General features: G+C 46.5%; 1 protein-coding gene across 2 annotated transcripts; it reads right to left on the bottom strand.

Moving 5' to 3' along the window:
• Window positions 1-182: 182 nt before the first annotated feature.
• Window positions 183-10,294, bottom strand: LOC132385557 (zinc finger protein 239-like). Of its 2 annotated transcripts, none has more exons than XM_059957711.1 (2): window positions 10,233-10,294; window positions 183-1,841 (listed from the first exon to the last, which is right to left on the bottom strand). In XM_059957711.1, exon 2 carries the CDS (start codon window positions 1,388-1,390, stop codon window positions 374-376), a length of 1,017 nt encoding a protein of 338 aa, XP_059813694.1. In that variant the 5' UTR covers window positions 1,391-1,841; window positions 10,233-10,294; the 3' UTR covers window positions 183-373. The 2 variants fall into 2 exon arrangements, with proteins under 2 accessions (XP_059813694.1, XP_059813695.1); XM_059957712.1 differs by lacking the exon at window positions 10,233-10,294 and adding an exon at window positions 8,625-9,007.
• Between the last annotated feature and the right edge of the window lie 756 nt (window positions 10,295-11,050).

Raw genomic sequence — 11,050 nt, 5'->3', positions numbered from 1 at the left:
ACTGTTTGGAACCCACCACACAGGGAGAGCGAGGGGTGAACAACAGGGTCAGACTTAAACAGTCTGTCGTAGAACAGAAATACTGGCAGGGACCATCTGGGTTGAGTTGGCTGCCTATTGTACACTGAGAGTGTTGTAGATTCACTGAGTACCGGAGACAGAGTTTAAAATAGAATGGATTTATTTATCACAGAAACTCCAGTCCCATTAAATGTGAACATCGGCAGAAACTCCTCCCATCCCCAGTGACCAGGGCGCAGACCTGTGTTTGACGAACAGCAGCAGTAATTGCAGAGTTCGACAACAACAGTCACTTGTGAACTTGCCTCTGGATTCTGCAACTGTACTGGTTCAATATCCACCAGGCAGCTTATTAAACTTTTCCCCCATTGTGAACTCCATAGTGCTTCTGGAGGCTGGCTGAATGATTGAACCCCTTCCCACACTCTGAGCAGGTGAATGGTTTCTCCCCAGTGTGAACTCGCTGGTGTGCCAACAAGTTAGATAACTGAGTGAATCCCTTCCCACAATGTGAGCAGGTGAAAGGTTTCTCCCCAGTGTGAACTCGCTGGTGGGCCAGTAAGTTTGATAACTGAGTGAATCCTTTCCCACAGTCTGAGCAGGCAAATGGCCTCTCCCCAGTGTGAACTCGTTGATGAACCTTCAATTGAGATGACTGAGTGAATCTCTTCCCACACTCTGAGCAGGTGAATGGCCTCTCCCCAGTGTGAACTCGCTGGTGTTTCTTCAGGTAAGATGAGTGGCAGAATCCCTTCCCACATTCAGAGCAGGTGAACGGCCGCTCCCCAGTGTGAACTTGATAGTGCGATACAAGGTTGCATGACTGAGAGAATCCCTTTCCACAATGTGAGCAGGTGAACGGCCTCTCCCCAGTGTGAACTCGCAGGTGTTGCTTCAGGTCTGACGATCGACTGAACCTCTTCCCGCAGTCCGAGCAAGTGAACGGCCTCTCCCCAGTGTGAATTCGCTGATGTTGCTTCAGATGGGCTGAGTGACTGAAGCCCTTCCCACAGTCTGAGCAGGTAAACGGCCTCTCCCCAGTGTGAACGCGCTGGTGTGCCAGTAAATTAGATAACTGACTGAACCCCTTCCCACATTCTGAGCAAGTGAACGGCCTCTCCCCAGTGTGAACTCGCAAGTGGGCCAGTAGGTTAGATGATCGACTGAACCCCTTCCCGCAGTCTGAGCAGGTAAACGGCCTCTCCCCCGTGTGAACTCGCTGATGTACCTTCAGTTGAGATAACTGACTGAACCCTTTCCCACAGTCTGAGCAGGTGAACGGCCTCTCCCCAGTGTGAACTGACCAGTGTGCCAGTAGGTCAGATGATCGAGGGAATCCTTTCCCACACTCTGAGCAGGAGAACATCATCTCCCCGGTGTGAATTGACAGTTATGTCTACAGGTGGGATGACTGAGCGATTCCACAGTCTGAGTTGGTGAATTGCCCCTCTCTTGTGTGTACCCGCTGGTGTCTGTAGTTGGGGTGAATCCCTTCCCACAGCCTGAGCAGGTGAACAGCCTCTCTGCAGGGAGAACTCACTCGTGTGTCAGATCAGGTCACCGAGTGAATCTGTTCCCACACATGGAACAATTGAACAGTCTCTCTCCCCTGACAGCCCACTGGTGTCTCTGCGGGTCGGCTGAGTGAGTGAATCCCTTCCTACACAAACAGCAAGTGATCGACCCTTCACTGCTCTGGGTTTCCTGACGTATCATCAGCTTGGATGAACCACTTCCCGCAGACTGAACAGATCAATAAATGCTGGTGTGTTCTCAGCATCCCGGTTCCAGTGGATCGCGCCCAGAGACGTCTTCATCTCCTAGGACCAACAACAGATACACTGGTGTTACAACGGGAATATCTGGTCAGTCCTTAAATATCTGGACAGAATCATTAGAACTGATGTGCTGTTGTGTTTGAGATCCCTGCACACAAATGCTTTGTTGTGTCTATCTCACCTGTAAAATGATTTACAAAAGCCATCAATGGGTGAAGCGCAGCATTTCAGATGAAATAACTTCAATCTCTATGGTCAGGACTGACAGCACACTGTTACAGAGGGGTGCAACCCAAGTTGGAGGAACAACTCCTGATTTTTCTAACTGAGCACGGACCAGGAACCCCGACTGACCATCCAGTTCTCCAACTGTCTGAAAGTGGCCTGGTTGAGGGAAGTACCTGGTGTGAGAAGTGCTAGTCTTTGGCTCGAGAGTCTTCGGCGAGGAGGCTAAGTCAGGCACAACTGGAGAGGGTGAAGACATGACCGCTAAGCTGATTCAGTGTGCTACGTGCATGATGTGGGAGGTCAGGGACACTGATGGTGACCCGGCTGCTACAGCTGTGGAAAGTGTGTCCAGATTCAGCTTCTGAAGGAGCATGTTGCAGCACTGAAGAAAGAACTGGATGACCTCAGGTTCATCCGTGAAAACGAGTTTTCTGGACAGGACCTACAGTGAAGTTGTTACACCAAGGATACCGGAAGAGAGAAAGGGGGCGATGATGAGAACGGAAAGGATGCTTGAAATACAGGAGACCCCAGGGGATGTACCTCTCGTAAACAGATTCACCCTCTTGGAAGCTGTCAGGACAGAAGGTACTGCCAGTCTGACAGGCGGACAGGTCTGCGAGCCGAAAATTGGTGCAGAAGCACAGCCAAGGAGTCAGACATCAGGAGGAGCCGTGGTAGTAGGGGAGTCCATAGTGAGAGGTACGGAAAGAGATTTCTGCGGCAACAGGCGAGACTTAAGGATGGTATGTTGCCTCCCTGGTGCTAGGGTCCAGGACATCATGGACCGATTACAGGGAATCCTCAAGGGTGAAGGTGAACAGCCGGAAGTGGTAGTGCATGTCGGTACAAATGACATCGGGAAGAAGAGGAAGGACATTCTGCAGCGGGTCTTCAGAGAACTTGGAAGAAGACTGAAAAGCAGGACTTCCAGGGTGGTCATCTCTGGTTTGCTTCCAGTTCCTCGTGCTGGAGAGGGCAGGAACAGAGAGATAATGGATCTGAATGTGTGGCTGAGGAACTGGTGCAGGAAGCAAGGATTTACATTCTTGGACCACTGGGATCTGTTTTGGGGTAGGAATGAATTTTACAAAAGGGACGGGTTGCACCTTAATAGGCGGGGGACCAGCATTCTGGCAGACAGGTTTGCCACTGCAACACGGATGTGTTTAAACTAAGTAGTGGGGGGGGGGGGGGGGAGGGGATGAACTGGAAATATAAGGATGGAGTTAAAGGGAAAGTGAAAATAAGAAAAGTTAAAAAGAACAGAATCAATGGAGTAGAAAGCTCAAGAACAGATCATACAGTATGGCCAAGTGAAATAGGAATTGATATGAAAGGAGAGGGGAGAAACAAATTAAAGGTATTATATATGAATGCACGAAGTATAAGGAATAAAGTAGATGAGCTTGAGACTCAGTTGGAAATTGGCAAGTACGATGTTGTGGGAATAACAGAAACATGGCTTCAAGCGGACAGGGCCTGGGAAATGAATATTCAAGGATATACATCTTATCGAAAGGACAGACTGACTGGCAGAGGGGGTGGGGTGGCTCTGTTGGTGAGGAATGATATTCAGTCCCTTAAGAGGAGGAACATAGAGTCAGTATGGATAGAACTGAGAAACTCTAAGGGTAGAAAGACCCTAATGGGAGTTATCTACGGGCCCCCAAACAGTAGTCTGGATGTAGGGTGTAAGTTGAATGAAGAGTTAAAATTGGCATGTCGCAAAGGTAATGATACAGTTGTCATGGGGGATTTCAACATGCAGGTAGACTGGGAGAATCAGAATGGTACTGGACCCCAAGAAAGGGTGTTTGTGGACTGCCTCAGAGATGGATTCTTAGAACAGCTTGTACTGGAGCCTACCAGGGAGAAGGCAATTTTAGATTTAGTGTTGTGCAATGAACCAGATTTGATCGGGGACCTGGAGGTAAAGGAACCATTAGGAGGTAGTGACCATAATATGGTATGTTTTAACCTACAATTTGAGAAGGAGAAGTGTCAGTATTACAGTTGAACAAAGGGAACTATGGAGCTATGAGGGAGGAGCTGGCCAAAGTTCAATGGAACAATACCCTAGCAGGGAAGACAGTGGAACAACAATGGCAGGTATTTCTGGGAATAATGCAGAAGGTGCAGGATTGGTTCATTCCAAAGAGGAAGAAAGATCCTAAAGGGTGTAAAGGGTGGCCGTGGTTGACGAGGGAAATAAAGGGCAGTATAAAAATAAAAGAGAAGAAGTATAACATAGCAAAGATGAGTGGGAAACCAGAGGACTGGGAAGCTTTTAAAGAGCAACAGAAGATAACAAAAAAGGCAATATGCCAAGAAAAAAATGAGGTACAAAGGTAAACTAGCCAAGAATATAAAGGGGGATAGTAAAAGCTTCTTTAGGTATGTGAATAGCAAAAAAATAGTTAAGACCAAAATTGGACCATTGAAGACAGAAACGGGTGAATTTATTATGGGGAACAAGGAAATGGCAGATGAGTTGAACAAGTATTTTGGATCTGTCTTCACTAGGGAAGACACAAACAATCTCCCAGATGTAATAGTGGTCAAAGGAACTAGGGTAAAGGATGAACTGAAGGAAATTTATATTAGGCAAGAAACAGTGTTGGATAGACTGTTGAGTCTGAAGGCTGATAAGTCCCTGGGGCCTGATGGTCTGCAACCCAGGGTACTTATAGAGGTGGCTCTAGAAATCATGGACGCATTGGTAATCATTTTCCAATGTTCTATAGATTCAGGAACAGTTCATGCTGACTGGAGGGTGGCTAATGTGGTCCCACTTTTCAAGAAAGGACGGAGAGAGAAAACATCAGCCTGACATCAGTGGTGGGAAAGATGCTGGAGTCAATTATAAAAGATGAAATTATGACACATTTGGATAGCAGTAGAAGGATCAGTCCGAATCAGCATGGATTAATGAAGGGAAAATCATGCTTGACTAATCTTCTGGAGTTTTTTGAGGATGTAACTATGAAAATGGACAAGGGAGAGCCAGTGGATGTAGTGTACCTGGACTTCCAGAAAGCTTTTGATAAAGTCCCACATAGGAGATTAGTGGGCAAAATTAGGGCACATGGTATTGGGGGCAGAGTACTGACATGGATTGAAAATTGTCTGGCTGACAGGAAACAAATAGTAACGATTAACGGGTCCCTTTCGGAATGGCAGGCTGTGACCAGTGGGGTACTGCAAGGTTCGGTGCTGGGACCGCAGCTGTTTACAATATACATTAATGATTTAGATGAAGGGATTAAAAGTAACATTAGCAAATTTGCTGATGACACAAAGCTGGGTCGCAGTGTGAAATGTCAGGAAGATGTTATGAGAATGCAGGGTGACTTGGACAGGTTGGGTGAGTGGGCAAATGTATGGCAGATGCAGTTTAATGTAGATAAATGTGAGGTTATCCACTTTGGTGGCAAGTACAGGAAGGCAGATTACTATCTAAATGGAGTCAAGTTAGGAAAAGGGGAAGTACAACGAGATCTAGGTGTTCTTGTACATCAGTCAATAAAAGCAAGCATGCAGGTACAGCAGGCAGTGAAGAAAGCTAATGGCATGCTGGCCTTTATAACAAGAGGAATTGAGTAATTGAGTAAAGAGGTCCTTCTGCAGCTGTACAGGGCCCTGGTGAGACCCCACCTGGAGTACTGTGTGCAGTTTTGGTCTCCAAATTTGAGGAAGGACATTCTTGCTATTGAGGGAGTGCAGCGTAGGTTCACAAGGTTAATTCCTGGAATGGCGGGACTCTCATATAACCATATAACAATCACAGCACGGAAACAGGCCATCTTGGCCCTCCTAGTCCGTGCCGAACCCTTAATCTCACCTAGTCCCACCTACCCGCACTCAGCCCATAACCCTCCACTCCTTTCCTGTCCATATACCTATCCAATTTTACCTTAAATGACACAACTGAACTGGCCTCTACTACTTCTACAGGAAGCTCATTCCACACAGCTATCACTCTTTGAGTAAAGAAATACCCCCTCGTGTTTCCCTTAAACTTCTGCCCCCTAACTCTCAAATCATGTCCTCTAGTTTGAAAGATTGAAAGATTGGAGCGACTGGGCTTGTATACACTGGAATTTAGAAGGATGAGAGGAGATCTGATTGAGACATGTAAGATTATTAAGGAGTTGGACACGCTGGAGGCAGGAAGCATGTTCCTGCTGATGGGTGTGTCCAGAACTAGAGGCCACAGTTTAAGAATAAGGGGTAGGCCATTTAGAACTGAGATGCGGAAAAACTTTTTCACCCAGGGAGTGGTGGATATGTGGAATGCTCTGCCCCAGAAGGCAGTAAAGCCAAGTCTCTGGATGCATTCAAGAGAGAGTTAGATAGAGCTGTTATAGATAGCGGGGTCAAGGGATATGGGGAAAGGGCAGGAACTGGGTACTGATTGTGTATGATCAGCCATTATCACAGTGAATGGCCGAATGGCCTACTCCTGCACCTATTGTCCATTGACTTCAGTCTGTGACGTGGCTCAGTTTGTCTCTCTCCATTTGTATTATTTCCAGTTCTGGTCACGTCCCACAGTACTACAAAGGCACATGGTATTACACGGCTGATCCCAGAGACTTCCTAATCACTCTGACCCCCTCCCCAAGTGATTGATGGCAGTGAAATCATCGATGGCAATGAATATGAAGGGGAAGCCAGTTGTCTTTCCCATTGGAGTGTGGCATTTTTGTGATGTGAAAGCCACAGGTCACTCGTTACCCAGGAGAAAGGTGTTTGATATCATTATGTACCCAGAGAGAATGGTACAAAACATGTTTTCACGGGTAGAAAGGTCCAGAGAAAGAGCCCAAACAAAGGTGGTTTTCTCAAGAACTAAATCTGACAGAAGGATTTTGTTCTTTCTCCCCCCCCCCCCACCCCCATGCAGCAATAACTGACGTTTTCATTGACTGGAGGGTGGACTCTCCATCTGAGCTCAACTCAGAAATATGTTTTTGTTCTGAGTGCCAAATCCTTGGATTCAGAAAGCTGGAGCTGGGCAGTGTCTGACAGATCCATCCACTGCCATTCCCTCCACCTGCACTTGGAAACACACCCTATGGACTGCTCAGAAAGATGCTAGAGTTATCATCCACGGCTGCCTCTATACCCAGAAACATCCACGGAGGCCAACAGCAGACTGTCGTTCAAGAGAGTGAACCCTTATATCATGACAGGCTCCAATGGAGTATGTGGCAGGGCTGAGGAACCTGTGACAACCAACTAGTGGGGATATTCAAAGACATTTCCGATCCCTCAGAGTTTACAACCTGCTTCTAAGGTACTAAGGTAGGAGGTGTCGATGATACTAAGGTAGGAGGTGTTGTGGATAATGAGGTGGGTTTTCAAAGCTTGCAGGGAGATTTATGCCGGTTAGAAGAATGGGCTGAACGTTGGCAGATGGAGTTTAATGCTGAGAAGTGTGAGGTTCTACATTTTGGCAGGAATAATCCAAATAGAACATACAGGGTAAATGGTAGGGCATTGAGGAATGCAGAGGAACAGAGAGATCTAGGAATAACAGTGCATAGCTCCCTGAAGGTGGAGTCTCGTGTAGATAAGGTGGTGAAGAAGGCTTTTGGAACGCTGGCCTATATAAATAAAAGCATTGAGTACAGAAGTTGGGATGTAATGTTAAAATTGTACAAGGCATTGGTGAGGCCAAATTTAGAATATTGTGTGCAGTTCTGGTCACTGAATTATAGGAAAGTTATCAATAAATTAGAGAGAGTGCAGAGACGATTTACTAGGATGTTACCTGGGCTTTAGCACTTAAGTGACAGAGAAAGGTTGAACAAGTTAGGTCTCTATTCATTGGAGCATAGAAGGTTGAGGGGGGATTTGATCGAGGTATTTAAAATTTTGAGAGGGATAGATAGAGTTGACGTGAATAGGCTGTTTCCATTGAGAGTAGGGGAGATTCAAACGAGAGGACATGATTTGAGAATTAGGGGGCAGAAGTTTAAGGGAAACACAAGTGGGTATTTCTTTACTCAGAGAGTGATAGCTGTGTGGAATGAGCTTCCTGTAGAAGTAGTAGAGGCCAGTTCAGTTGTGTCATTTAAGGTAAAATTGGATAGGTATATGGACAAGAAAGGAGTGGAGGGTTATGGGCTGAGTGCGGGTAGGCGGGACTAGGCGAGATTAAGAGTTCAGCACGGACTAGGAGGGCCGAGATGGCCTGTTACCGTGCTGTGATTGTTTTATGGTTATATGGCTTCAAAAGGACAACAATCACACCAGTGCCCAAGAGCAGGGTGCACTGCCTTAACAACCATCATCCAGTAGCTCTACGGCGATGAACTGCTTTGAGGGGTTGGTCATGGTTAGGATCAACAGTTGTCTCAGAAAGGACCCGGAACCACTGTAATTTGCCTAACGCCACAATAGGTCTACGGCAGGTGCAATCTCAATGGTTCTTCATGCGGCCTTCAATCACCTGGATAATATAAATACTGATATGTCAGCATGCAGTTTCTTCACCACAACTCAGAGCTTCGGAAAGTTCTGATTGAAAAGCTGCTAAACCTGGACCTTTTTACCAAGAACTGGATCTGCATCTTGGAACTTCCTCACCTGAAGACCACAATCCGTGCGGATTGGAAATAACATCTTCACCTCGCTGACAACACCGGCACACCTTAAGATTGCTCTACCCTCTCTACACCAATGACTGTGTAGCTGGGCACAGCTCAAACGTGTCATCAGCAAGTTTACAGATGACAATAGTTGTTGCCGTAGTTTCAAATTGTGATGAGACGTCATACAGGAGCGAGATACAGCAGCTAGTTGAATGCTGTGGCAGCAATAACGTTGCACTCATCGTCAGTAGGACCAACAGACTGAAGAGTAAGATAAGGGAACACGAACCAGTCCTCATAGAGGGATCAGTATTGGAGAGAGTGAGTAATTTCAAGTTCTGTGGTTTCAACATCTCTGAGGATCTATCCTGGGGCCAACATATTGATGTAGCTACAAAGAAGGCACAACAGCAGAAATAGTTCATTTGGAGTTTGAGATCTGGTATGTCATCAAAGACACTCACGATTTTCTACAGATATACTATGGAGACCATTCCAAATCACTGTCTGGTATGGGTGTGGGGAGAACTACTGCATAGGACCAAAAGAAGCTGCAGAAAGTTGTAAACACTGTCAGCTCCATCATGGGCACCAGCCTCCACAGCGTCTAGAACATCTTCACAGTTTGATGCCTCACAAAGCAGGTGTCCATCATGAAAGACACCCATCACCCAGAACATACCCTCCTCTCATTGCCACCATCAGGGAGGAGGTAGCAAAGCCTGAAGGCACACACTCAACGATTCAGGGATCGTTCCCCTCTGCCATCAGATTTCTGAATGGACATTGAACCCATGAACACTGCCTCATGACTTACATATCAGAATCAGGTTTATTATCACCGGCAATGTGACGTGAAATTTGTAAACTTAGCAGCTGCAGTTCAATGCAATACACAATTTAGCAAAGAGAAAAAATAATAAATAAAATAAAACAATAAATAAACAAGTAAATCAATTATGTATATTGAATAGATTTTTTAAAATGTGCATAAACAGAAATACTGCATATTAAAAAGTGAGATAGTGTCCAAAGCTTCAATGTCCATTTACGAATCGGATAGCAGAGGGGAAGAAGCTGTTCCTGAATCACTGAGTGTCTGCCTGCAGGCTTCTGTACCTCCTACCTGATGGTAACAGTGAGAAAAGGACATGCCCTGGGTGCTGGAGGTCCTTAATAATGGACGCTGCCTTTCTGAGACAGCTCCCTGAAGATGTCCACAGTACTTTGTAGGTTAATGCCCAAGATGGAACTGACGAGATTTACAACCCTCTGCAGCTTCTTTCAGTTTTATACTTAAATAATTCTGTTTTATAATGTTATTACATTTTACTTCTGCCGCAAAACGACAGATTTCACGGTACACGCCAGTGATATTAAACCTGGTTCTGAACATCACGGACACAGTGATGCGCATGCGCCACAGAAACGACGAAACATCCTCCCCCGATCAGCACAAAGCTCCCCGGGGCCCCGACACGGATCGAGGGGCAAAAGGACCGGGAATGTCCCCGGGTGCGGGGTCACGGTGTGTCCGGAGCTCGCAACAACAGTCTCTCAGTCGTGCAGTGGATGAAACTCCCGCCCGCAGCCCCGCTCCTACCTGCCGCTGATTCTCCCCAGCATGTCGTCCACCGAGCGCATGCGCAGTTTCCGGGAACGATCTGCGACTCTCACGCCTGCGCATTTGGTTGCTAAGCGCCCGATTTTCAAGCGCAGAGGTTTCTGGGTATCCACGGTGCCATTGAAGCAAAGACCAGTTCCACAGATAAATGTATTTATGTAGAAAACTCAGCAGCAACTTAAATACAGCGTATTCAGCGTCAACAGGCAATCCGTGTGACGAAGTCCAACTCACTTACAAATGCAGATATAAAACACATGAGATTCAGCAGATGTAAAGCGCTGCAGGAAGTCAGCAGGTCAGGCAGCATAAACTGTCTGGGGCTGATGAAGTATCTCGGACATTACATTGGCTCTGAGTTCCTCTCCACAGATGCTGCCTGACCCACTGAGTTCCTCCAGCATTTTGCAAACACAAATCTCTCTCTTCAGTCAATAAAAACACAAAATGCTGGCAGGACTCAACAGGCCAGGCAGCATCTATGGGAGGAGGCAGTGACGACGTTTTGGGCCGAAACCCTTCATCAGGATTTTCGGCCCGAAACGTCGTCACAATTCCTCCCATAGATGCTGTCTGGCCTGCTGAGTTCTGCAAGCATTTTGTGTTTTTATTTATTTCCAGCATCTGCAGATTCACTCGTGTTGCCTCTGTCTTCACTCAATCAGTTTCCAAATGTTGCTGAAATTTCATTTGTAGCATCATCCTCCTGGTCTGATTCCCTCCTCCTACTTCTCGTAAACTCTAGCCTGCATCACATCTGGAGCCTCAAAGCCCTCATTTATGCTGACTCCTCTTGT

The sequence above is a fragment of the Hypanus sabinus genome (assembly GCF_030144855.1).
Source record: "Hypanus sabinus isolate sHypSab1 chromosome 31 unlocalized genomic scaffold, sHypSab1.hap1 SUPER_31_unloc_3, whole genome shotgun sequence".
In the NCBI taxonomy this organism is placed as follows: domain Eukaryota; kingdom Metazoa; phylum Chordata; class Chondrichthyes; order Myliobatiformes; family Dasyatidae; genus Hypanus; species Hypanus sabinus.
Note: the sequence above shows the minus strand (reverse complement) of the source record. Positions and strands in the feature narration are given on the sequence as shown.